The sequence below is a fragment of the Rousettus aegyptiacus genome, unplaced genomic scaffold, assembly GCF_014176215.1.
Source record: "Rousettus aegyptiacus isolate mRouAeg1 unplaced genomic scaffold, mRouAeg1.p scaffold_m13_p_13, whole genome shotgun sequence".
NCBI classification, from domain to species: Eukaryota; Metazoa; Chordata; class Mammalia; order Chiroptera; family Pteropodidae; genus Rousettus; species Rousettus aegyptiacus.
Window position 1 is genome coordinate 63,432,298 of NW_023416288.1, and position 25,711 is coordinate 63,458,008.

The following is a 25,711-nucleotide window of genomic DNA, read 5'->3' on the forward strand; positions in this document are numbered from 1 at the left end:
GTTCAGCTGTCACAAACAGGAAATCCAAGAGGGAGCTCCTTTGCTGTAGGAGTCAGGCTGCCTGTTTCCCCATCACGCTTGGAGACAGGGTTTAATACGAGCAGAACTGGGACAAGGAAGGTGGAAACCTCCTCGGAGGCCTCAGGGCAGCCCACTCTTCCAAGGCATGGACAGACCCTGTTACCTGTCCTAGCATTTTAGGCCACCTCTCCTTGGAGTCCTTCCATATCCACTGGGGGATTGGTCACCAGCCCTAATTCCCAGGGGACAGAAAGGAAACAGAGGGCGGCCCTGGGGGGAGTGATGTATTCTCTCTTAGAAGAAAGGCAGGAAGAGATACTGAGTGAGGAGATGGCTGCTCCGGGCTGGAGGAGAAAGAACCTTCTGGACCCTGAAGCCCCCCACTCTTTTTGGCAGTTGTCTGGGCCTTGGCTCTAGGAAGCAAGTTGTAAGCCAGATGGCTGCCCCATGGGGAAGGAAATGTTTATTCCTGAAATGAATTTATGGCTCAGCAGGGCTGTCCCACGAAATCCTCCTCAAGCTCAGGGAAGCTCTGACAAATTGGAGGCCGGTTGATTTATCCCCATTATCAGGGCTTGGCTGTAAGTCTGTGGCGATAGGCCGAGTGTGTGCGTAGGGAGTGGGGTGCTGGGCCCCGGCTCTCACCACCAAACCCACTGGGCTCCTTAGGTGCTCATTTGTTTCCAGAGCTGCTTTCTGGCCCGCCCCCCTTGTCTCTTCAATGCAGTGTCTGCAGAGACTGATGGGCTATAAATCTGCTGTCCTAACAGCTTTATGCATCTCCTGGGGCAGCTTCCAAAATGGGCTTCCCTCAGGGCAATGTGAAGGGAACTCAGGAGGGCCGTGGGCCTCCTGGGCCCTCTGAGGGAAGGGTTGGGGCGGGTGAAAAAGCACCTCCCCATCTCCTGCTCTCAGGGGCTCCCCCAGTCATTTCGTCACGCCCAGACGGCTTTCTGTTCTAGGTCCACCAGAGCAGGCCTGGGGCCCCCCTCGGGTCTGCGGCAGGCTCAGGGCTGAGGCTGCCCCTCGCTGGCAGCCATGTGGTTCCCGATGTGGAATCTGAGACCAACACCGAGCAGGGTACCCACTCAGCTGGGGGACAACAGAGGTATGTTGTATGGAGATAGCGGTGTCAGTGTGTAGGGGGAGGAGGAGAGAAAGTATGAGCCGGGGTAGAGAGCGGCACCTCGCCCTCCCCTACCAGGCCCAAATCCACACCAGACCTTCTCCTTCTTCTGCTTGGCGGCCTCCTCGGCAGACAGCAGGGATTTGTAGTAGGAGCTGCGCTCCGCGGTGAAGTGGACCTTGGAGAGCGCGTGCTCCACGAGCAAGACGGACAGGTTGGCACCGTCGATGTGCAGCCAGCCGATGAAGTTGCCCGCCTTGTCCATGCTCTCCACCTCCACCTCCACCTGCGGAACAGAGAAAGGGGCGTCAGCCTGCAGGGAGTGGCCCTGGGTGCGCAGGGGCGAGCGGAGCTGAGGCCCAGGGCCCACAGGCCCTGGGTAGCTGCCACCACACTCATTCCATGTGACAGGAGCAGCTGGAATGGGGAGAGGGAAGGGATGTGCTCAGCAGAGGAGCGGGAGCTTGTGAGAGCCCTGTACTGCGGACGCGGGAGCTTGTGAGAGCCCTGTACCGCGGACTCTCTTAGAACCCTTTGCCTCAGGTCTATAAGTCGGGTCTACGCTTTCTGGCCTCTCACACCCCAGAATCATCCTTGATAGATGGGTCACTAACAAAGCAACATCAAAACTCCCCTCCCTTTGGCAGACGAGCTCTTGTTAGCCGCATGCGTGCTTCTTCAGCGCTCGCCCAGCTCTGCTAGGAAGACAGGCAGGCTCTGAGGAGAGCGGAGTCCCTGTTCTTCCAGGGAGAGCAGAATGAACTCATGCTTAACAGAGGTAAAGAAAGTGGTTGCATGAGTGAGGAGAGGAAGGAGGGGGACGGGTGGGCAGAAAGATGTGGGCAGGAAATGCACTAACACTGGGGACAGATAGGGGGTGACCCCAGCTGCAGAACTGGGACAAGGAAGGGTGTGGTCTCTGCCCCTAAGTCCAGACCCTGAGGCTGTGTGCTGGAGCTGAACCCTCAGCGGTCCCCAGACCTGGAACTGACTCTGCTCCTGCAAGAGGGTGGCCTCACCGCCATGGCCCTCGTGGTGGCTGATCTGTTTCCACCTCACGAAGGCAATGGCCCAAGAAAAATTCCTTCTTTGATTCTCTCTCAACCTCTTTCTTCCCCTGCTAAAGGGGACTTTAAAAGCTTTCACTGCCAAATGTAAAAACTTGTATTAATTTAAATGGCTTCAAGCTCGATTAAGCAATAAAATGAATGTCTAAATACCTGGGAATTCTCTGACGCCTGGGCTGGAGCCACGGGCAGCAGCTGAGGGTAGAGGGCTGGCGGGTGCGGAGAGCAGCCTGCCCACCTGGCGGAGTTCTGACTCAGCAGGGAGATGGCCGGGGTATGGCTCTCCGGGAGTACACAGAGGTGGCTTGGGCGTGCAGGGAAGGCAACGGGGAGGAAAAGAAGGGGCAGGACCAGGGAGGCAGGACCCTGGCTTCTTCCCATTCTTGGACACGCTTCCTACTTGAGGTCCAGTTAACGCTTCAAGTGTAAACGCAAGTTCAACAATGCCTGATGTTGGGGTGTGGTACAGAAGGGGATATGCAGAGTTTGTCAGAGGTAGAAAAAAGGTATATAGATCCAAACCCAACTTCGTATTGTGGGTGGGGAAACTGAGGCACAGAGAAAGGAAATGTAGCTAGTAAGGGGCAGAGCTGAGAACGAAAAAGACCCCCCCCCGCCTCCTTCCCTTTTCCCATGGCCCCTGGTTTCAGGAGCACTTCCTTCCTACAGTCACACCTCTTCCCCTTTCCTTGCTTCCCACCAGGCCAACGCCAGCTCCCTCCAGCATCCAGGCCATGGCACCTTGTACCTCACTGGTGGAGCCAGGATGGCAATGCTGGGATCTGCTGGGCTGGGTCTACCCAACGCTTGCACCACATTGCCGAGGGGCAAAAGCAGGGAGAATCAGCGTCTCGTACCGGTAGATGTCGAAACATTTTTTTTTTCTTTCTCTAATTCTGGCAATTAATTTACTGGGGACTTGTGGGGGAGAAGGGCAGGTGGGCAGAATGGTGCTCTGATAAAAGAGGGGCCCCCCAAGAGCTCCCCAGCTCGTAAGGCAACAAAATTCATCGAGGTGAGTGAAGGGCTTCCTGGAGAGCCTTTTGCCACCCAGATGCCCAGGTACATTTGCACCCAGAGTACAGGCGAGGCTCTGCCGCTGGGCCACTGGGTGTCCCCTACCGTGGGAGGGCCGAAGACAGCGAAGAGGCTGCCAGGCTCGTGGCGGTCAGACAAGAACAGAGATGGGCAAAATGACAGATGAAGAAGAGGTGCAAATTTCCAGTTATAAAATAAATAAGTCACGGGGATGTAATGTACGGCATAGGGAATATAGTCAATAATATTGTAATAACTTTGTAGGGTGACAGACGGTTATGAGACTTATCGTGATCAATTTGTAAGGTGTATTACAAATGTCGAACCACCGTTGTACATCTTATATTGAAACTCATATAACGTTGTATGATAACTATATTTAAAAAAGACCATCTCTTATCTTTCTTAATTTGTCGAGCTTTATCAAACACGCGAAGGCCAGGCGGCGGCAGGTCCTAGGGGAACTCTGGGAAGCAGAAGGAAGACCAGCGAGGCTGCCTGCGTTGTGCTGGGCGCTCGGGAAACAACAGGTAGAGAGAGTATGGCTCCCGCCACTGAACCACCGGGCTCCTGGTATGTGGGGCACCTCCTTACGCCCAGCAGAAAGCAGTGAGACTTGAAGAAGTCCCAGATCGACACTGAGCCCAGGCCCACGCCGGTTTCCCGCTCCCTGACCTCTTCTCTTCCGCTGTGTCAGGAGCCGAGCGTCCTTTTCCTAAAACAGAATGGCTGCCCTGCTTGAGCACGAGGTCTCTCTCCAGGCCACAGTAGCTTCGTGGTCACCCTCATCACTTTTCTTGGCACTGGATTGTTGGGATGGATTCAAGAACCTCAGGGATGGGGTGCAGGTGGAATCCCTGGAAGGTGCCCACACTCAGACCTCGTTCCACATGGCAAACCCCAAATTCACACCTTGTTCTCACCACAGATGAGAGGCTGGCCTCTCAGGGGCTCCCATTAGAGGGAGAAACCGGCAACCAGCAGCCACACCTGGGGCCGAGGCAGCTGCGGAGCGCCCAGGCTCTCCTGGCAGGTGGGCACTGACTTCACACCTACCCAGCCCCTCCCAGCCTGCAATCCACACACTGGCTCGGCCTGACAACTCCCTGGGTCTGCTGGCAGAGGAAAGAAATCTCTGGCCCTGGGCACTATGCTGCCACCGAATCCATCTCTGGCTACAGAAAGAGATAAAGCTGTCCCCTGTGGGTCTCTGCTTCCCCTTTTATTACAGCTGCTGCAACCACAGTAATTTCTCAGTCAAACAAAGGCACTCGGGGGAAGGCTGGCCGGCTCGGCTGAGGGACGGCCCCGCAAGTGGTCCTGCAGCTCCGAGTCTCGGCTTCTGGCCTCTCGCGTTGAGCCTGTGCCTGTGTCTATCCTCCTGGCTCAAATAAACTCTTATACACTGCCTCCTCCCCCCACCCCACACACACAAAAAGAAGCGGGCAGCCTTGATGCCTCTTCGTCAGACAGCAGAGCTCAGGTGTTTAAGGACTTCTAGTGCTGTCTCCTGTGCATCCCTGCTGGTCCAGTCATGGGCCAGCATCTCTTGCCTTCAGCTCTTGATGCCGGTGGAGTGGTGGGATTTTGTGGCCCTAAGCCAGGCCCTGGGAGCTGAGCTCTTCCAGCGTCAACACCACCTTCCTGTGAAGGCTTCCCTGACCCCAGCCTACAGTGAATTGCTCTCTAAACACCTGTGGACTCAGCAAGAGGGGAGTATACAGCACAGAGGGTCAGAGCACCAACTCTGAAGCCAGACTGCGTTCAAATCCACCTACCACCTTCATGACCTTTGGTGAGTCACTTAACTTCTCTGCGCCTATTTACTGTAAAATCAGAATTGCAATAGTACCTGCTTCAAAGGACTTATTATGGACGTCAAATGAGCTACTATAAATAAGCTAAGCACTTAGACACACAAATGCTTCATTATCATCATCAATTACCACTTCCTGGAAATAATATAGGAAAGAAGCATGACAACTACACAAATTGACTAAATATTAATTTAAACCAAGTTGTGTTCGGAGCCTGCTATGGGCTGCCAGGCACAGGAGCCTGGCTGATCAGCATATGGCCAGACCGCAGGAAGACGCCTGCTGAGATGACTAAGAACGACTTTCCCACGCCGTCAATGCTGCGTACCCACACCCTGAGAGGAAAACAGATATAAACCCAATTTCTCAAACACCTGGGGTCTTATTCTCTGGCTTCCAGCATTATTCCTTCTCTAATAAATTTTTCTTTTGTCTTTAACTGTGGCTCTTGCTTGAATTCTTTCTTGCGAGGAGCCAAGAACCCTCTTCTCAGGGGCGTAGAGCTCGAGCCCCCACGCGGGGAGGACTCGTCCTGTCCTTCAGCAGCAGGAGCAGTTATTTCATTTCCAAATGTCTTCCTTCTCCAACTAGACTGTGTGCTCCATGGGGGAAACGAAGTTTGTTCTAGAATCTGAAATCTTCTCCAGAACTGGATGTACTGACTGAACCATGAATCTTGGAGCCTGACAGATTTGGGTTCAAATCCTAACTCTAGCCATGAAGTTTTGGGCAAGTCGCATGACCTCTCCTAGCCTGTTTCCCTAACAATAAAGAGAAGAGGGACCTGTGTAGTAGATAAGGCCACGTAAAACTGCTTCCTCTTCCCATCGCTTGATGCCAGCCAACGGCAGCCAGGAAGGCAACGTGAGGCAGCCCTGCTAGGCTGAGCTGGGCCCCCTTAGTTCCCTCTCACCCTGGAAAGCTTTGGAGTTCTTACACCCTGTGGGCCTCACACAAAATAGAGCGGGAGGTAAGGCAAGTGGAGGTTGACTGGAAGAGTTAATGTGTGACAGATGCCTTTCTGCTCAGCCAAGTTGGGAGTGTGGGGGTGGGGTCTTTCCCCGCCACAGGGCCAAAGAGGGGTGGTGCGACCCAGCCATTCATGCCCAGCTAGAGATCAGCTACACACTGGACTGGCCGGGGCAGTCCGTGGGTCCCACTGCCTCACAGCGGGACAAGTCCTTCTGCTCCAAAGCGCATTAATGTGCCTCTAATGAAATTGTTCTGGCTTATTTACCAAATTAATGCAAACGGCACAGGCTGTTAATTTGCATGTCTCCTAATTACTGAGGAAGAGTTCCCATGCCTAGGCAACACGCACACCTCAGTGCCCACCCAGCTGGGCTGTGGTCTCGCCCCTCCTGGAGCTGGTAGGTGAGGAAGGGGAGAAGGAGGGAGGAGCAAAGAGAACTGAGGCGGCCCCCTAGCTCTCAGGGCCGGGAGCGAATAAGCGAGGGAAGGTGGCGGTGGCCATGAACCTGTTCCATTTCCCACAGTCCTGTTCTTAATGGCCGGGGTGCCCAGGCCTGCCAAAAAATGCTCAGTCCCTGTCTCCCACCCCTCCGAAACTGATCCCCTTCCTCCCCTTGTCTGGATTCTGTCCAGCTTCTCAACACTGGAACTACTTCAACCAAATACACATTGCGGGTTGAGTCATCCTGCTCTAAGCGCTGAGGCTCGTTCTCTGGTGCAAGGTGCTGGGCTCTGCTGAGGGGTGTGCAGGAGGGAAGAACAGTGAAAGCCAGGCCGCGGCTGATGTTTTAGATATTACTACCCTCTCTCCACTGGTCCTGGCCGGCTCCAGCTGACGAGCCTCACGCTCAGACAAGAGGTGGGGGGTGGGGACGGGGGAGAGAGGGAGACTGTGTGTGTTTAGGGTAGATTAAGAGTTCAGCTACAAGTCCACAAAGGAAACTCTGACTGCCTTGGGGGTTCATTCCGTTGTTCTTCCTCTTTTGTTCCAGGAGCCAAGTTGATGCCTAGTTGCTCTTAAGTTTGGGGTAAAGCTGAAAAGTCACAGGTAGCCTCCTTTGGGTACTGGTGAGGTGGGGGCCAGGGAGGAGGGAGAAATGCAAATAAGGCAGCCGGCCTGGGGCACTGAGGTGAAAGGAATTTTGAAACATTCAAAAGGCAGAGGACACACAGCAGGGAGCTACATGCTCTCAGAGGGGGTTTACTGGCAATGGGAAAAGGCGGGGGACACCCCCACCCCGCAGGTGCCTTTGCCTTTTTATGCGCCAGGAGGATGGAAAACAGGCAGATCCCCTGACCCTGTACGCAGTGCCTGACCAGCAAAGGAGATCACTGAGCCACAGCCAGCCTCAGCTGCACAGGCTGGGAGGCTGTGGAATGCCTGGAACACGGCCTTGGGGGATGCCGCCCCCCAGGGAGGCGGGCCACCTCAGGCAGGACGGCCGAGGCCGTGTAGGCAAGAGCAGCAGCTCGGACACACTTGCCCTGGGGAATCTGGAAAGGAAGACTTCCTGTACAAGGGGGGAGGTGCTGGCAGAGCAGGAGCCCTCAGGGCTACCTCTGGGGAGGTGACATCAGGGACAAGATTCCTAGACAGAAGTCTCCATCCTTTCCACATGCCGTCTGGCCATGGCCCTGTCTTAAATACCCCCAAAGCCATCGGTAACAAGCATAGCAAGAAGCCTGGCACTGGGAACGAGACATGAATGAGGCCTGGATGGGGACGAGGCACTGGGGAGCAAAGAAGCAGCCTCGGATCCAGGTACCAGCGCTGCCTCTTCAGAGCTGGGCATGTAACTTCCCCTGTGGGCTCTGTTTTTTCATGTGCAAATGAGAGCCGAGCGAGGTTTCTGAGGTTCTCTCTGCTATGAATTTTCTGAGGTTGGGAGGCAATGGCAGTTCTGGTGGGGTATCGATACGACTGGGCGCTGATGAGAGAGAAAGGCAGGTGGAAGCTCCACGTGGCGCCTGCAGAGGGGAAGGTGGAACATGGAGAGAGGGAAAAACGCATCCCAGCCTCTTCCAAACCCAAGCATCCCATCCAGAGCTTTCCGTACGAATGTGAGTAGCGATCCAGAGTCCAACTGAGACTCCTTTCCTGCCACGCGGCGGGAGCCACGCCATCGAGCTGGCTCCTCCGCCATCCCTGGCGCTGCATGAAGGCTGTAACATGCTGCCACAGCAGAGCTGCGAACTTGAAGAGACACCTCACCTTAACGGAGTAGCAGCTTAACACAGCCAACTCATCCCCGTCACTCCTGGTCATGCGCAGGCACGCCGACGTCTTTCAGAGTTGATGAACATTAACGCGAAGCAATTAATAATGTAACGCTCTGGGAGCGAGAGGCAGTGCCTATAAGACGCCTCCTGGGTCTCATTAATGTCAGCGGCCGGTGGGGAGGGGGCAGGCGCGAGCAGCTCTCCCCAAGCGCCTGGGGCGGCAGGGCTCCTGATCCCTCGGCACCTCCAGACCGGAGGACTCTTAAATCCAACCCACATAGCCGACTGCTCTCCAGAAAACCTCTTTTCTGACATCCCTGCGGTGACCCAAGCCAAAGCCCTAGGAATGCCTGGAAATCAGGGCTGGGTTGGCAGTGGCAAGAGGGGCCAAGAAGCTCCCGGAAACTGAGGGAAGGCCTGAGCGGTGGGCGAGATGGGTCAGCTTTTTAGATGCTCAGGGCTTCGCTCTCTCTCCTTGAATGCCTCTGGGATGAGGGGTGGGATGACAGGGGTCGGGGGCAGCTTCTGGCCTTGCCAGAGGCAGAGAGGCAGCCAAGGCGATCAGCACCCTCTGAGCCTGCCGGGAAATGCAAACCTGCTGACTCCAGGCCTTTGAAAGCGGTAACACAGTTTACAAACTGACGCAATCTGTTCCTTTGGTGCAGACAATAAGGAAAGCAGACTGTTCATCTTCCCAGGAAAACCCAGGGCTGGAGGCTGGAGGGAGATTTAACTCCCTCTTCCCTGAGGTTCATGAAGGGAATGTGCCTGCAACAAGGGGGCCCTCATTCCGACCCTGTTCATGTTCTTGTCCACAGGTTTCCTGAGCCTGAGGCAGGCTTTGAAATTCCTTCTGAAAGTGGAGCACACCTGAATGAATGGCCAGCTCTTCCTCATGCTCCTGCTGCCGTGGAGAAAAGCAGACCCAGCCAAAAAGAGCAGTGAACACTGCTTTTCATCAGGTGCGTCCAGACAGCATTCTTTATCCCAACCCACGGCTTGGGCCAGGGAGTCAGCTGCAGGGGCGTCCCCAGAGCCCAGCCACAGGACTGCAGGCTGTACCCGAGGCCTCATAAGGACTGAGCTAGGGGGAACAGAGGGTTGGCCTTTTCTTCCAGGAGAAATCCGTGTGTGTGACCCATGTAGTAACTGCATGAAGTCATCATTGAATCTCTGACCTGGCCTGAAAGACCAAATGCCTCCTTGGATCAAGTTTGAATGCCTGTTTCCCTTTGTAGGCACTTGTATGTCGCTCTCCTGCTCTGGGGACAAGTGCACTCTGCTCTGCCAAGCCCAACTCTCAGGCTTCTTTACCTGAAGGGCTGTGGGTTTCTATGGAGACCCAACGCTTGCCTTTAAAAAGCACTTCTGTTGGCATCTATGATTATTTTCCCTTTCACCATTAACCTGGCTCTAGATCACACCCCCTTTTGCTTCCTTGGGCACCTATTTCTATCATTTATGAGACCGAGGACTTTGATTATTCCCAAGCCAGTTCCCTTTTACACCAGTGTCTACCTCTTTCTTACAAGTGTCTTGCTTAGCCTTGAAAATCTTGCTTTGCCATCACGTCCGTCCAGCTGACCTCTTCCTCTTCCTCTTTCCCCAGAGTGTTCTGTTCAACTCCTTCCCACTTCTCCATCCAGTGCAGCTTGTCGCCGCCATTGATGTCCCAGTGTAACTACCACTTCAGGTCGCCTGAGAACTCTTAACTGTCATTTTCATACTTTCTAATACAATTTTATTATTTTTGACCTTTGGAATGATCTGAGAAAGCTAGGCACCCACCTTCCATTGTGAAGCTTTCTGTTTTGGGCCTCTGTGATTCCCAATCTTGGCTTCTCTCCGCTCTTAGCTGCAATTGTGAATTCCTTCCCCACAACATGCCCCTTGAATATGGATCTGGCCCACGGGGGCCATTTTAAGCTGTCGACAGTCCCCATATTTCACCACTCTCTGAGTTCCGTGACCCCACAGCTTCTATTTCCAGGGTAGACCTCTCTTCAGAATTCACCTCTGCTAGATAAAATCTCAAACAGAACACATCTATCTCCTATCTACTATAAAACTCGCTTTTCCACCTGCATTTCTTATTCCAATGAGCAGCTTAGGCGTCATCCTCTGCTCCTTTTATATTCACGGTCAGCCCCCAGGTCACAGTGACCTACTTACTTCACAAATGCCTCTTGAATCCTTCCCCTCTTCCTTATCCTCACTGTACTCCCTGAGGAGTTCAGGTCCCAGCTTGGGGTAACAGTCCCCTCGCTGGCATCCCTGCCACCAGCCTTGCCTCTCCCTAATGGCCCTTCCATAATGCTGCGGAGTGTGGCTTATCGCCGGCAGTCAAGCACAGTGGTTGTTAGATGCAGGCCCTGGTGCCAGATCAGCTGGGTTCACACCTTGCTCTACTGCTTACCAGCTGTGTGACCCTGAGTGGGTAATTTAACCTCTTTGGGTCTAGGTTTTCCCTATTTGTCAAATGGTTATAGTAATGACCTACCTCAAAGGGCTTTACTGAAGAAAAAAGGACAGAATCAAGTAAAACACTTAAGAAGGGTCTACCTAAATAAGTGTTCATTAAATGACATTACAATACAAAAATATCCAGATCTGATCACATTCTCCTTTGATGAGATGCTTTCCTTGTTCTCTGCTGAAGTTCAAATTCCTTAACACAGTAGAATATAAGCTCCTAACTAGGTCCTGGCTGGTCTCGATTTCTGCCATTTGGCCTTCATTACTTTGCTCTAGTTATCCAAACCACCTCCAACTCCACGCACGTGACGCATTGTTCCGGGCCTGCGTGCATGCACACTTCCTTTGGCTAGAATGCTCCGTCCTATTGCTTCACCTGAGAACCCCGACCCAACACTTCCATTAAGATTCTACACGGATGTGATTTTACTTGAACCATTCCGCTCTTAACTTAGGTAATGCTCTCCTCCCCAACACTTTGCTCATACCATTAATAATTACATCATGCAAATGGGCATTTCTTAATGGTACCTTATTAATGGCACATGGTAGACATTTGATAAATAGATAAGAATGGAGAAAAGGTCCTATAGTCTCCAGATCACTGGCAGTGAACTTGGAGAAGGAACGTTCCTGGAACAGAAAACTATCTTTGGGCAAGGCCTGTTTCGAGATCTCCTCTCTAAGGTGACAAAGCCCACGGCTGCCTCTGCTAGATCAGGCCTGCTCACAGAAGCCCAGAGGGGCAGAAACCAGCTTTGGTCACTGCAGCCAGTACCGATGACTCAGAGGTACCCAGACGTCACAAGCAGAGGGGCTGTTTTGCAGTTGGCTTTGCCTATGCTGAATATAACCGGCGCGAGGATGGATCCCTCTGTCTACCCAGGCATGAGCGCAGGCAGCAGCTGTGGATGCCTCCCTCTGGTCTCCTACACATCCACCACCTCCTGGGCTCCATCCCTTAGCCAGGAAGGGGTGAAAAGCAAAAACAGCCATGAGACAGCTAGAGGAAGAGCTCTGAGGACAGGATGGGCCCCCAGACCATTGTCTAGAGCTAAATCCTCCAACACAGGCGTTAGATATGCCCGTCAGGCCATGGTCATCTGAAGAAACATCCGAGCGCAGGGCTGAGGAAGCTCTGAGTTACAAGTCTGGTGCTGGAAGGTCTCAGGCCCTTTAGGAGAACAGAGAAGCTTTTGAGGGAAGGCAATTACTATTGGGTTTGAGAGAATCTGGGGCTCAGAATGGGAAGCCAGATCTTGGCTTAGTCACTTTAGAGTTCTCAGAACTGGGCTACAGCCATGGGGGCCACTCAAAAGCTGTCAGGATGGGGCAGGCATGTCCTATGCTGGAGGAATGGGGACACAGAGCTCGTTCTCCTTCATCATCACCTGGTCTGCTGGCAAAAGGAAGACAGACACTAATCCCTGTTACAGGCCTGAAAAAGGCACCAGAGAGAACACAAATAAATAAAAATTCTACACTTACAGCTAGGGACCAGGCAATTCACTTGTGTTATTAAACGGAATACGAGAAACAGCAATTTCAACATGTAAAGATGGAATGCTCATCCCTGCCGAATAATGTTAGATCAGCTGCACGACGTGGCTGAAGGCAGCAAGACTACGAAGGGGCACTGTCACCAGAGACCCCTCCTCTCTCACTGTCAGGCCGGCTTAGCAGGTACCGCCTCCTCTGGGCTCCTCGTATTAAGCCCACAGCCCTGTACTCATGTGCACCCTTCCTGACCCCCATCTTGCCTTCACTTGCCAAGCAGGGAGCCTGGCCCGGGCCTGCCGTCCTCACCAAGCTGTGCACAGTGCACGCTGCGTGTGACTCCGGGAGGGGCGCCTTTTCTGACCCACTCGAAGACAGTGTTGGAGGCTGCCAGGAGTCCTGCTTATTTCTATCTGGGACCGGCCGCAGAGGGCCCCATCCTCTCCGCTCACCCCGCTATGGAGCTCTCAGGTCCAGCAGAGAGGAGAGCTGGGCATTTTGGGGGTGAAGAGGTTCAGAACAGACCTCCCCAAGATGTGCTACTTTGGCATGTGAATTTTTTGCGCTGAAGACAAGTGAGAGACCCTGTGGGCCCATGAGAAACGTTTCCCTCTCCCTTAAAGAAGAATTTAAACTGGGGGTCTTGCCCATTATAAGAGTTATCACCAGAAATAACTTTTTATGACCTATATATAAGCCAGGAGGAACATCTAATTACTGAATATCTGCTTTTATCGTTTTGTGGATGACCAGCCTTCCCTCGAAATGTCTTATCTCATCCGTAGCTCAGAACGCCGTGTTTACTTCATTTTAACTTTCTGTCTGCACTGCACATGTATGCGGGGTTCTTATATGTACGTACGTAATTAAATTGGTTATTTTCTCTTGTCAATCTAATGTCTCATGCAGATTTAATTGTTAGACCAGCTGAAAGAATGTGAGAGAGTAAAGTTTTTTTTTCTCCCATAGAGGACACTGCCCATGTCTGACACGTGTTCCTAAACTGTTTCAGACTCATAATAACGCAGTAAAGAACATAAAACACCCTTTGAGATGACCCGGAGCCCCTGCAACAGTCGCCTCCAAGTTCCAGCAGTGGTGGTAGGTGCGGGCTGTTGTGTGCTCACCCTCTTGTTCCAGGGGAAAACTGGATTTTTGCTCATATGACACGGACAGCCTTAGGCCTTTCAGATATGCAAAGAAAAGCCTGTGGGTAAAAGCCACCCATTATCAGGTCTGAGCACGTACAGCGGAGACTGGGATAAATGCAGCACGTCAGAGGCCAGATCGGCCTGGTCACTGACCCTGGTCTCTGCCCTTTTCTGTGGGTCGAGGCTGGGCTTCCTCACTGCTAATTTTTTATTGCTAATGACAATTAAAATATGGCATTGCTTACACTGTCAGAGTGAAGCTCTCACATGCCGTAAGCCTTCCCAAACTCCCAGGCAGGGCTGGAGTTAGTACCCAGAGCCTGCTGGGTGACAGTCGGCAGCCTCACCCTCCAGTTTCTGTCTGGAGAAAGGCTAGAAGCAATGGACGTGGGCCGGCGTGAGCACTGTGACTGCACTGGGACCACATTCCCCCTTCTCTCTCTGCTTTACCCACTGCCCCGTGGTGGCATGGGCACCCGATATTCTTTTGGGGCCTTGTAATCAGCTCCTGAAAGTTCTTAGAGCCACTGGAGTGAGAGCACAGGTGAGAGAGGGAGAAATATTCGTGGTAGGAAAGGATGTTATGCAGGATGGGTTGGCAGCTTGGTTGTCGACACGACTCTACCCAACCTTGTGCCAGGAGCCAGGGTCCCATTAATCACAATTACTCCTCTTTTCTCCCATTTCAACCAAATGTCCCAAATTCAACTCAGCTTAATGAGGTCCCAGGAGCCAGTGGGTAGCCCCTCGAGCCTACTATCTGCCTAGGCCCATTTGCCCTGTTCTCGGTAGGGAATAGCGGTCCTGTATTCCCCACTCCTGCCTCACCCCGAACGGGGCCTGGTGGCCTCATTTGCCCTGCTCCACCTCCCAATTTGGTCGCAATAAGCAAAACTCCACTGACACCTGCTCTCTGCTCCACATGGGGAGTGCTACCCCAAGGTAGGTGTGTTCTGAAGTGGAGACAGGAAATGAAGATGCTCAGTATCTCCAGCTAAGATTTCCCAGATGTCACAATTAAGAATCTCTTTGACTTTGGAGGAAGCACAGTGAGCCTGGCCATTGCCTAAGCCTGGCTGCTTGTTCGAGGCTCTTCTGACAGAGGACAGCTTAGCTGCAGCTACTGCTGTCAATGGAGCTTCTCCCTCTGTGCACTTCCTGCCACTGTGCCCTGGAAAAAAAAAGCTTTGAGAGTCCTGCCCCAACCCCGCCACTCGGTGTAAATACCATTTAAGCAATTTGATTTCTTTTAGTGCTATTCGAAGGTGCTCTCAATTGCCTGCTGCTCTGGAGCTGCTGCCTGGAGCCAGTGGGCAGGAAAAGGCAGAGTGGGGCGGGCAGGAGCAGCAGAAAGGAAGGCAAAGGCCAGCTCCATCCTTTATCTTAAGCAGGTACTCACAGAGATGCCACAGGGAGGATGGGAAGAAAAAGAAGGGGTGACAGAAGATTCTCAGCATCTCGTCTCTTGTCAAAGAGAAAGTATATGAGATGGTGCTCACGCTCCCCAGCTCACCGACCTCATTTCTTCTAACACCCCTTCAAGGACCCTCTGCTCTGGCCCAGCTGATCTGCCTGGTGTGTGAGCTGCCCAACCTGCCTCCTGTAGCCCTGCCAGTCCCTAGGGCCATGACTCTGCATCACGGCTGTAAAAGCCAGATAAACAGCAGCCCCTGCTCTGCCAGGGAGGCGCAGACGTGGCAAAGCCCACTCAGACGGTTGTCTGTTCATTTACCAGTAGTGAAATGCTAAGGCAGCGCCCTGGAGGTAGTTTCTGCCCAGAAGTGCAAGTATGAAGACCTGTGAAGATGGATGCAAGGGGCAACCCCACACCACTGTCTTCCAGGAAGCCTTCTCGGATTCACTCTTCCTAATAAAGAACTCCACATCTCAGTGCTCACGTCCTGTCCTGAATCAACTTGTTCCTGCTAATCCATTATCTTTCAGGCCGTGTCCTCCAAACGAGGCTGTCTGCCTGTTTCTTTGAATGCAGTCCCACCCCCACCCCCCGTTTCCACAGCCTGGGGATCCTAGGCAGGTGCCTGAAGGAGGAAGATCCTAGGCTTGTGGGAGAGACTGTGCCTGGCAGGGCTCTTTTGTTTCTGGGTAGCGCCTTCCACATGGCTATATTCCTTGTTGCTATCCAGAGTTTCCCTAATAAAGCCGGCTTCTAAGCACAGGCAGGCAGCAGAAAACGCAGGTTAAAGCTGTAACAGCACAGCGTACCCTGCAAGGGGAGGTCTTTGTGGCTTGGCCTTGCATCTCTGGAAAGATAGAACAGGGCGGGAGAAGGACCAGGGATGCCCAGTGGAGCTAATTAAAGAGATAAGAATGTCCAAAACTGATTAGGAGTCTTTAAAATGGGAAGACAAATACTGAAGGAACTGAGACGTATAAAAATTAGTAGGATATGTAAAGAGACCCAGGACTTATTGTAATCAACCAACCAAGAAATAGTTATTTGGCATCTACTAAGTAGAAAAGTACTGCATTAGGCACTGCAATAGATAGAAATAGAGAAAAAATAACTTCTGTCTTCAAAGAGCTTCAGATTGAGATGAGAAGACAAGATGAAGCCACAACGTGTCAACCAGTGACCGAATGCCATGTAAGACACATGGTTAGTGACTGGTAGTACAGACAGCCAGTACTGCAGGGGTTCAAAGGACAGAGCCAACGCTGAAGGCTTGGGGGTCAGGAAACTCTTCAGGGAGGGGCTGGGCATTAATGGCTGAGTAAAACATCACAGGCCGGGGACACGGCAAACGCATTCCAGCATGTGAAATGACTGGGGCCATGCTTTGGAAATAATGAGTGACTGGGGGGGTAGGAACACGAATGAGGATAGAATTTCAGGTTAGACAGGGAGACTGAGGTCAGGAGGTGCAAGCAGGTATGAGAGAGGGAGAGGAGGGGAATGAATGAATGAATGAATCAATGGAGGAGAGAGCAGAGGCCAGGAGGCGGTGTGAGGAGCTCAGATAGCAAGCTCAAGAGGGCTGACCTTTAGGGGTGGAGCGATGGGACAAGTCGGAGCCCGGCCTTCTCTCTGACACACGCCTGAGCGAGATGAATCAGGGGGTGGATTCTGTGTACTCTTAGGAAGGTAGGAAGGAAAGCAGGATGGATAAGAACCTAACTAAGGTGAACAAAAATCCTGTTAGAATCATGATGGTTTGGAGGCAGGAGTGGGAAGAAATGAAGAAGCTTCTTGATGGACCATGCCGACTGGAGTCAGGTGTACAGAGGGGAGACAAAGGAGTCAGGAAGAGGAGAGAGAGGCTAACGGCCCAGCCTTTCCCAGGCTTGGTCCGTAGCGTGAGTTTTTATTCCTCCCCAGCATAAAAGACGGGCAAAGTGCTTTGTGTCAGTCCTCCCTACATCTGCCCGCCCTGATTCCAGCATTTTCTCCTGATTTAGGGGACCACGTCCACTGGCAGAACTGCACAGAGGTCACCAGTGAGAGCTCTGGAGCCAGACTTCCTAGGTTCAAATTCAGACTGTGCCCTTCGGTAACCCTGGGCAGGTTATTTTACGTCTGAGCTTCGGTTTCTCCGAACTGCAATATGGGAGTAACGGCACTGGATACCTCCCTTGGAACGAGAACACGCAGTTTAAATGAGTTACTATACATAAAGCTCTGAGAACAACATCTTGCACACAATAAACACTCAACAAATGTTGGCTCTTCTTACTGAGTTAGGCACATATGTGAGGACAGAAACATATTTTGAGTGTACCTAGGTCACAGAGTTACCAAACTCTGGTTCTCTAAGCAAAAAAAATGACAGGCCTTTGGCCAATATACAGTCTAGCTTGCCTGGCCCTAGGCTTGGGAGGGTGAAGCCCTTTGTGACTTCTAGAACTAGCCAGAGCTTCCTTTGAGAAAGGAGAGGGTCTGAACTGGAGGTGGTGAGCCCTCGGCCTGGTGCCTTGGAAGATGCCGCCTGACCGGCCTGGCCTAAGCGCCGGCAGCTGACCCTGTTTGGCTGAACCAGCAGCTTCATCCCTAGAGGGACATGTGGATCTGCGGCTCCAGTCTCATTTCTTACCACCTTCTCTCCCTCTTACAGTAACTGCATGGGACTCTTTGATCTGGACAGACTGAGCTATGTGTTACCCAGACCCTGAAACGGCACGTCTCTGTGCCTCTGCACGTGCGGCGTGTGGCACGGACCTCCCAATTTCCATTCTTTCCTTCTTCCTTAGCAATAGGCATCCTTTTAGACTAGGTATTGGTGTGGTCAGTTCAAAGACTGTCCCCTCTCTCATCGGTCACACCACCGAGATTTAGCTGGAATTTTTGCATGGGACTTCTAAGAAAGCATTTGCTATTCTTGGGCCTTCTCACTTTCTTTTGGAATCTTGACTGAAAGGAAAATGTACCTTGGACCTGGAAAATGGAATCCATGTGCTAAGAATAGCTGAGCAGGAAGATGAAGGGGCTTGGATCCCTACTGACGCTGGGAGTCACTGTACCAGTTCAGCACTGCCTATCTCTGGACTTCTTCTTCTTCTTCTTTTTTTTTTTTAATGAGAAAGAAGCTTTAATCGTGTTTAAGCAAATTGCAATCAGCAACTGAATGCAATTTCTGACGGAAGCACTGGTATCTCTCTCTGGAATGTATGTCCTCCTTCTGCCCTTGGCTTGGCTGCTGCCTAGCCATCCTCAAAGAGTTGGCCTAAGCAGTACTTCCTTCAGGAAGCCTTTTCTGAACCCCAGATGTGCTCTGAGAGAACTCTATGAGCTGAAGAGCGTGTTATCACCCTGTACTCTGGTTTTTGATGAGTTCTTGAGCCTGCCAACTCCTTGATGGCAGAAAGTGTGGCTTATTTGACTTTGTGGTCCCAACTCTTAGCAGGGCGCCTGACACACAGTAAAAGGTCAATACGTGTTTGTTAAATGAATTGAATGAAAAGAAACCCCAGATGCCAATCACTGGCACGTTATCGATTTGTTGTTGCTTTTAAGAATGTTTGATTTGAAGAACATAAAAGGAAGATAATGTCAGAGAAACAAGGCCTTTCTTTCCTTTATTATTGATCCAAACACAGCTCCTGGTATACAGTATCTATGGCAAAGGCCTGTTTTGAGGACCTGCCACATTATGGCTGTACCCTTCCAGCTACTGCCCTGAAATCAAGTTTAGTCTGACAGCCAGGCTGGGCACGGGGCGGATCATAAATACTCTAGGCAAGAAGGCCCTGCAGTTTCCACTTCCATATCTGAAGGAAAGGTCAATAGTTCCTTATTATAGGGAAGAGGGAAGGGAACTAACATTTACTGAGAACCTGCTGTGTGCCGCACACTGAATTAGGTTCGCAGACTGCATAGTGCCTTAGTTAATCCTCACAACCATTTTGTGAAGTGGTTACTTTTAGTCTCACTTTACTGATAAGGAAATGGAGGCTCAGAGAGAATAAAGAACTTATCCAAGGTAATCTAGTAAGTAGAAAAGCCAAAATTTGAACACGGTCCTGTCTGACTATAGAGCCTGGCTCTCATCACTACTCAGTGGTCAGGATGATTCACTGGCACTAGAGAGAACCGCACCTCCAGATGTCTACGAGTTTTCTGAAGCTCTGACCCAGGGAGTGGGAGGTGCATTAGGAGCAGGGCCTGGGGCATGAAGCCATGCTAAGAGGGGACGGGAAGTGGATCTGAGAGAAACATCTCTGTTCCTGCTGGCTCTGGTTGCTCTGTTTTTGGGCCGAGGGGTTATGTGTCAGTATAAAGGCAGAAGGTCATTAAGAAGGCTGTGACAATTCCCCTCCGTAGACTTGCCTGTGCGCACTTTCCCAATGATCGATCCCACGCTGAGCACTCCAGTTAGCAGTGTGCTGGGCTCATTACCCTTTGGGACTCATTGCATCTCTTCTCTGTTGGTTGCTCAGCATGAACTCAGATCCAAGAATTCATCACCTTCCTGACTGCCCGTGAGAGCCACCAGCTGCACCCCCTCGTCTTGGGCCCGCGTCGGGATGTGGTCAGGCGAGGGCATCCCCTTGCCGTGAGGCCAGCAGATCTCACCAGTATTTCATTCCTTCCCCACTGCCCAGACCTCTGACGCTACAGGGATGCCTTTAGATCTCAGCGGTGGGAACATCAGCCATACTGAGATGACAAGAACCAAAGAAACTGGTCGAACAGAGCTCCCAGGGGAGGAGCACAGACTGTGGAGAAGGTAGAGATTGAGGGTGAGCCAAACCTGGCCCACCTGCCTGCCTGACAACCCACGCCCCTGCTTCCTGCGTGGACCTGCCTTTTTAATTCTCTGGGCAAAACAAAATCCTTCTAGCTTCCCCAACTGAAGGCTAAGTTTATAATCGAAAAGCCCAGAGAATTTATCGCTGTGGAGATGAGGAAATTTAAAACTCATAACCATCCTGCAGGCCATAGATGAGGCAGATATCCATTCCATTAGAATAACTCAACACTGCAGATACCCATCTTATCAAACTAAACGCTTAAGAAAGCCTTTCCCCACATCGCAGGGATACTGTGTGTATGGTTTTCCGTTCACCTTTCTGAGTACATTCATCAGCCCATTTTGTTTCCTGTGTTGAAATGAGCCTCAGAATTACAAACTGCTGAGCGGCAGCAGAAGTTTTAAATTAAGCATTCATGGGTGTAGGTGAGCTTGGGAAATGATGGTAGGTCGTGAGGCAGCCAGGCAAGATTTAGTGCCTCGTGTGTGGCGGGGAAAGCTGAGGCTCATCGAAGAGTCTGGATGGAAGAGCCAGGGAGAGGGGGCGAAGAAAGAAGGCCAGGGAGAAGGAATTTAAAAGCTCTCTGGTCAAAGGGCCAGACACGTCGCATGACAAACGAAAATTATTGGAGACTGAGCCACAGTTAATGCCAACCTCCGTGCGAGGCATAAATATCTGCCGTGCAGAACAGTGTATGTGTGAGATGGGGACCTTGGGAGGACTGTCGGCCAGGTGTTCATGCCCCCCTCCGCTTCCCTTTGGGCACTGACAGGTCCATGCCTCCACCTCTTCCGGCTAGTTCTGTGTCAGAAGGCACCTAACCCAGGCACAAGACAGCAGAGATTGCATGAAGGCTAGGGTTTAGGTCACCTCGGGGCACAACCCCTGTCCTCCCCACCCCAGTTTGCCTCTCTCCATTGCCTGTCCCTGGAGGGCTGTGGAGGAAGCCCCGAGGCCGGTGGTCCATGGAACGCTGAATGAGGATGCCTGTGTATATGTGACTGCTGTTGCTGCTGCAACCGACCACTGTGGGGTCACTCACTCAGCCCCAGAAAGGAGGCCCAGGGGACTGCAGATGACTTGCTGACAGCGGCCTCAATGACGGTCAGCAGTGCAGGAAAGACGGGTGGCAATAGGCCCACCTTGCTGGGGGCCTGCCTCTCGGACAGGCCGTTCCCTTTACCTTGGCTTATTTTCTTTTATTGCGGAGAGGCTCCTGTGTGTGGGCTGTAAAGTCCCGACTGCTGCTCTCCACAGGCGTGGATTAGGGAAGAGCCTGGCTTGCTGATGTAGGGCAGTGTGGGGTCAGGAGGCCCAAGAAGGGGGTGCCGATTCCCACAGACACATCCTCAGGGGCACAGTACCAGAGCCTACCAGAGAATTCTTCCCAAATTTGACAGGCCTTCTGAGGATGAGCAGAAGGAACCGCTCCCAAATCCTGGCTGCTTCCCAGTCTCCCATTCATCCAGGATCTCCGTTCTCTGCTCACTGGTTTTGAACCACCACCCCTCCCCCATACGTATTTTTTCTCAGCTTGCCATGTTCTACCCTCTTGTTCCTGGGCTGAACCCTTTCCCCTGCCACCCAGACATCCCACTCTGTTTTTTGATCAATTTTATGTTCCACAGTCTTCTAAGCTATTGGAGGAAAAAATATTACCTTCTAAAGTGACTGGCCCCTTGTAATATTTTTGACACACTCCTGATGGTAGGGCAGGCAAAGGGGAGGCAGTCACCTGGTATGGCCTCTGACAGAGGTGAGCAACATGGTAGAGTTCTTTACTTAAGAGCCAGCAGCATTAGGAAATGGAAGAGCTGGAGTGGCTGGGGGTTAGAGAGGGTCTTCTTGAAGCTTCAGGTACAGGCTTGTGTGGGCTAAAAGAGGCTTTAGGGAGAGAGGAAAGAGAACAGCTAGCTGGCTTACTGCCAAGACACAGGGTGACAGGGCTTCTCACAGCCTCAAATGGTTTACAAACACAGAACCTTTGCCAAAATCTGTCCTTGTCAATTTGAAAGCCTTAAAACCCCATAATTGCCTGTCTAATGAGACCTTCTAGAGAGACCTTTCCCTCCCAATTGTCTACAATACTCTTTTTAAATCTGGTTGCGTCTTACCCGAAATACATTTGCAAAATTTAAAATTAATTCCTTTTGACTTATGCACTATTTTATAGCAACCAATTTAAGATAGTTATGTGTGAATTCTGTATGCATTAGATCAGCAGTGTCCATACAGAGGCCACTAGCTCTAAACTGGAAGTTACTAGAGGATAATGCTGGGATTGGTCTCTTCACATCATTTTACTGACTGTAATTCTCTGCCCCAGGGGACCCATCGATGTAACACTGAAATCCCAAGGGGAATGGTTTTCAGTGCATGCAAGTTGGGTGGGATATAAGAATAGCATTCCAGACATAGTCAGTCCATTGGGCCAGGCTTTGGACAAGGAGATGGATTTCGCCTGATTTCCCTTGACGGGCGAGTTGTGTTGAGCAAACAGCCTGGCACGCGGCTGTCATTCTGATGCTGAGTTCTGACAGGTATCGATCAAGGCTGCAGTGTGAGCATGCAGATACACACACAGGCTCATCAACATCCTCGGCTCGGAAGACAGTTCTGTCTGGGGCCTGGTGGGGCGACACCCTCTCAGCGGCTCCTGCCATGGAGGAGACGGCATTGATGGGGGGAAAGGAGATGGGATGGAGCCTACTCAAAACACCCTTTCGTGGGCGGGAAGAAAAGCTGTTGGCAATGAAGGGGAGTCAAGAAGGGGAGGAGGGAAAGGTCCAACCTCTAGAGACAGGCTGCCGGGATGAGAACTTGTTCAAGGTACCGAGACGAGCGCATCGGGGACTAGGCGAAGGCCGGCATCCACGGCCTGTGATCCGTGAGCTGAGCAGCTCCGGCCTTCCTCCGCTCCCTGCCCAGCAGCTCTCCAGTGCCTGACGCTGCCCTCAGAAAGCCTCGGTTACAGAACGCCCCACCTGAGCCAAAGGTCATGCCGGTCCCCTGCCCCGCTGCGGATGTCCTCCCACCTCCAGGGGATGATCGGCTTCTCTCCAAATGTTTCATAACAGGGAGCTCTCCATTTCAACAGGAGGCCATTTCTCTGTTTAGAAAAATCCTCTTTCAAGGACTTTTGTTCCAAACCCACCAGCCCTGTATTTCCCGGTCTAAGTTTTGTAGTTGGAATCAATTTGTAATAAACAGTTCCTTTTTTCTTATTTACCAGCAGGTGATGTTAGGAAAGCAGTTCTGAGGGCTGCTGTGAGGATTATATGAGAAAAGACGTTTATGAGCGACTAACAGTGTTTAGCAAGTCCACAAAAATGTTCGTTCCCTGCCACTCTCTATGTAGCAGCCATTCATATTATTCATGTTTACTCTGTCCTTTCTTTCCATCTCTCGTGGTTTCCATTACTCCTAGGACCTGGATCCCACAGTCTACACCACCCGGTCTTTCAAGGAATGCTCCTCCATTTACCAAGAATTCCGAAAACGCAATGCTCAGAACTGAACACAATATCCCAGATGTTGCGTAAGCAGAGGGGAATAATTACCTCCTTCAATCTATACTATTTCTCTAGTAATGGAATTTTTTTCAGGCACTTTACATGAGATTGTTCACATACAGTTTGTAGTAAATACTCCCTCCCACCCCCAACAGTAATTTCGAATGAATTGCCCGCAAGTCAAGCTAGGTCACCTTCATCTTGTGATTATTAACTGATTTTTTTTTAAACTTAAACACAGGATTTGGCATTTGTTACAACTGGTAAATTACATTTCACATTGTAAGTTGTAGACCATCTCTCCATACTTGTAAGAAATTCTGAAACCTGATTTTCTGTTCTAACGGAACACAGTCTTGTTTATCTCAAATGTGATTAAGTATGCCTTCTGGGCCTCTGCCTAAATCTTAGAAAGGGCAGACAGACCTGGGGCAGAAACTTAAACATGCACTGTGGTTCTAAGACGTCCTGTGTGTAAGGATGTGGTGAATGCTGTTGAGAAGGAAGACTCTCCAGGGGGAGCCTGTGGGAAGCCCTGGAGGCAGAGCACTCGGGCAGAACCCGGGAAGAACGAGGTCTGAATTCTACCCACAGGAAACCAGGCGCTTCCTCCTCCATACTTACTGGACCGGAGGCTTTCAGGTAAGTGAAGCTACTGCTATTTACACGGACATTATGGATCTGGGGACAGACATGGATGTAGGGTAAGAGGCTCTGTTACAAAGGACACGAGGCAGAGAAGAGCTCAGAAACTCTTAGGAAATGATGCTCTTCCTTAGCGTGGGAGGGCTGACTTGACTGTCCCTTCCCAGAGCCCCTCGTGTCGGCAGCTCTGCCTACCTTCTTGGAACAATGGTTCTCTCAAATAATTATAGAAACTCTCTGGGGAAGGCTGGCTGGGTCACAGGTAGCCGGCTGTGGGAATACAGAGAAGGATCTTGGCAGCGACACAGAAAATGGATTTGCAGGCGACATGATAAATGGAAGAGGGATTTGGGCCCAAAGACCAGGGGAAAATGGTGTGATGGAGGACCGAAAAAATCATCCAGGAATCTGAGCTTTTTTTCATAGACTGCTCCGATGGCAATAACGCTAGGCATCTGAGGGGCACGTGGGACTTGCCTGGAGTCCAACTACCCCTGGGTTTCTACAGGGCAATAAGGTCTTCTTTTTGGATAGGCTGGCAGCAGCAATCTCGCTGCTACAGTGCACTAACTAAATTGCTCAAGTCGGTGGAGGCAAAACTTGCAGGGGCTTTGTTGGCATGAGAATTGGTGCTGAGAGGGTGGGTTATCTGGGGAAAGGGCTAAGGAGGACGATGAGGTGTGTGCACTTGTACTTTTTAGGACCTGCTGGGTCACACTGACTCGATTTTGTGTAAATGATATAAAAATGGATTTAGGACTGCTAGGAAACGGTGGATTTTGCACAAATTCTTTGTCTTAGTAGGGGCATTCAAAAAGAACCTTCCCCATGCAAAAAAGAGGAAGGCGAGGAAGAAAAGGGAGAGCTAGGTAATATCTTTCTGTTAACTTCTCTCTTTTACACATGCACGTGTGCATTTCAGCTCCTGGTTCAGCTTTCTTATGAAAACTGGACAGGACCAATCATGGTACCTGAGTCTATCTGCCTGGGATACAGAGTGTCCCTGAGGTCGGTTCTTCTTGATACAGAATACAGTGATCTCTGGGAATCCTTACCTATGTACATGCATACCCCGGCCTCCCGGTGTCAGTCAAGCTTTCATTTGATGAACCTAAGATATCAGCTCAGAACCTTTTGCATTTGCGTCTCCTCCAGAGGCCCACTGTCCTGACTTCACCGTTCTATCTCTTCCTACTCGAATTTGGGGCTCTCTGGCAGCTTTCCTCCCATAATTCTACTTATTAATATATCCCATTTTATGGACAAGGAAACTGAAGGTTAAAGAGTTAAGTGCCTTAGGTCTAAGGTCACACAGCCAGAAAGTGACAGGGGCAGAATTCAGAAGTGGGTCTCTGCTTCCTAAGTCCACACTGCTAAGTACCATGCCAGCCGCTGCACTGACACGTCATTAAAGCTCGAAGCTCCTCAAGTCTTCTGGTCTCATCAATGAGTTCAGAGGTGGTGGGTGGTTATGACCATGACGGGCCCAAGAGCTAAAAGAAGAAAGAGGGGAACTGGTGGACCCTGGGTCAGGATGGCACCTCAAAAGAAATCCGTACTCTTTGTCAAGCCTTGGAGGAACAGGAAAAACTTGGGGGAAATAAGCAATGTGAGGGGAGGGGCCAGGAAGGATGAGGGGTGGGAGAGAGAAGCACGGAGCAGCTGGTTTCTTTCATCCAGAGTAGAAAGGAAAAATCTTCTGGGAGTCTTGGCAGAGTGACAGATCAATCACTGAGCTCTCCAGGTTATTGGGATACACAGATCTAGATAAAAAGGAAAGAATGAAAAATCCTGGGCGCTGAAATGATGCTGATTTTGCTCCTGCTAGGGTAGCAAAGAAAGAGGGGTGACGAGCAAAGACAATGGAGGAAGCAGACTTTCAGGGGTCAAGGGTCTGGCCCCACATCTACCCCAAGAATGACTGCAGTGCCAACACAGCTGAGGTAGCTTCTGTGGAGCTCTG

General features: G+C 51.3%; 1 protein-coding gene across 1 annotated transcript in view; it reads right to left on the reverse strand.

Annotated features, from left to right (window-relative positions):
• SND1 (staphylococcal nuclease and tudor domain containing 1) overlaps positions 1 to 25,711 on the reverse strand; it is a 387,820-nt gene that overhangs the window by 14,919 nt on the left and 347,190 nt on the right. Inside the window, exon 17 of the mRNA XM_016148646.2 lies at positions 1,245 to 1,433. Coding sequence (XP_016004132.2) covers positions 1,245 to 1,433 — 189 coding nt within the window. The remainder of the gene's footprint in view (positions 1 to 1,244; positions 1,434 to 25,711) is intronic.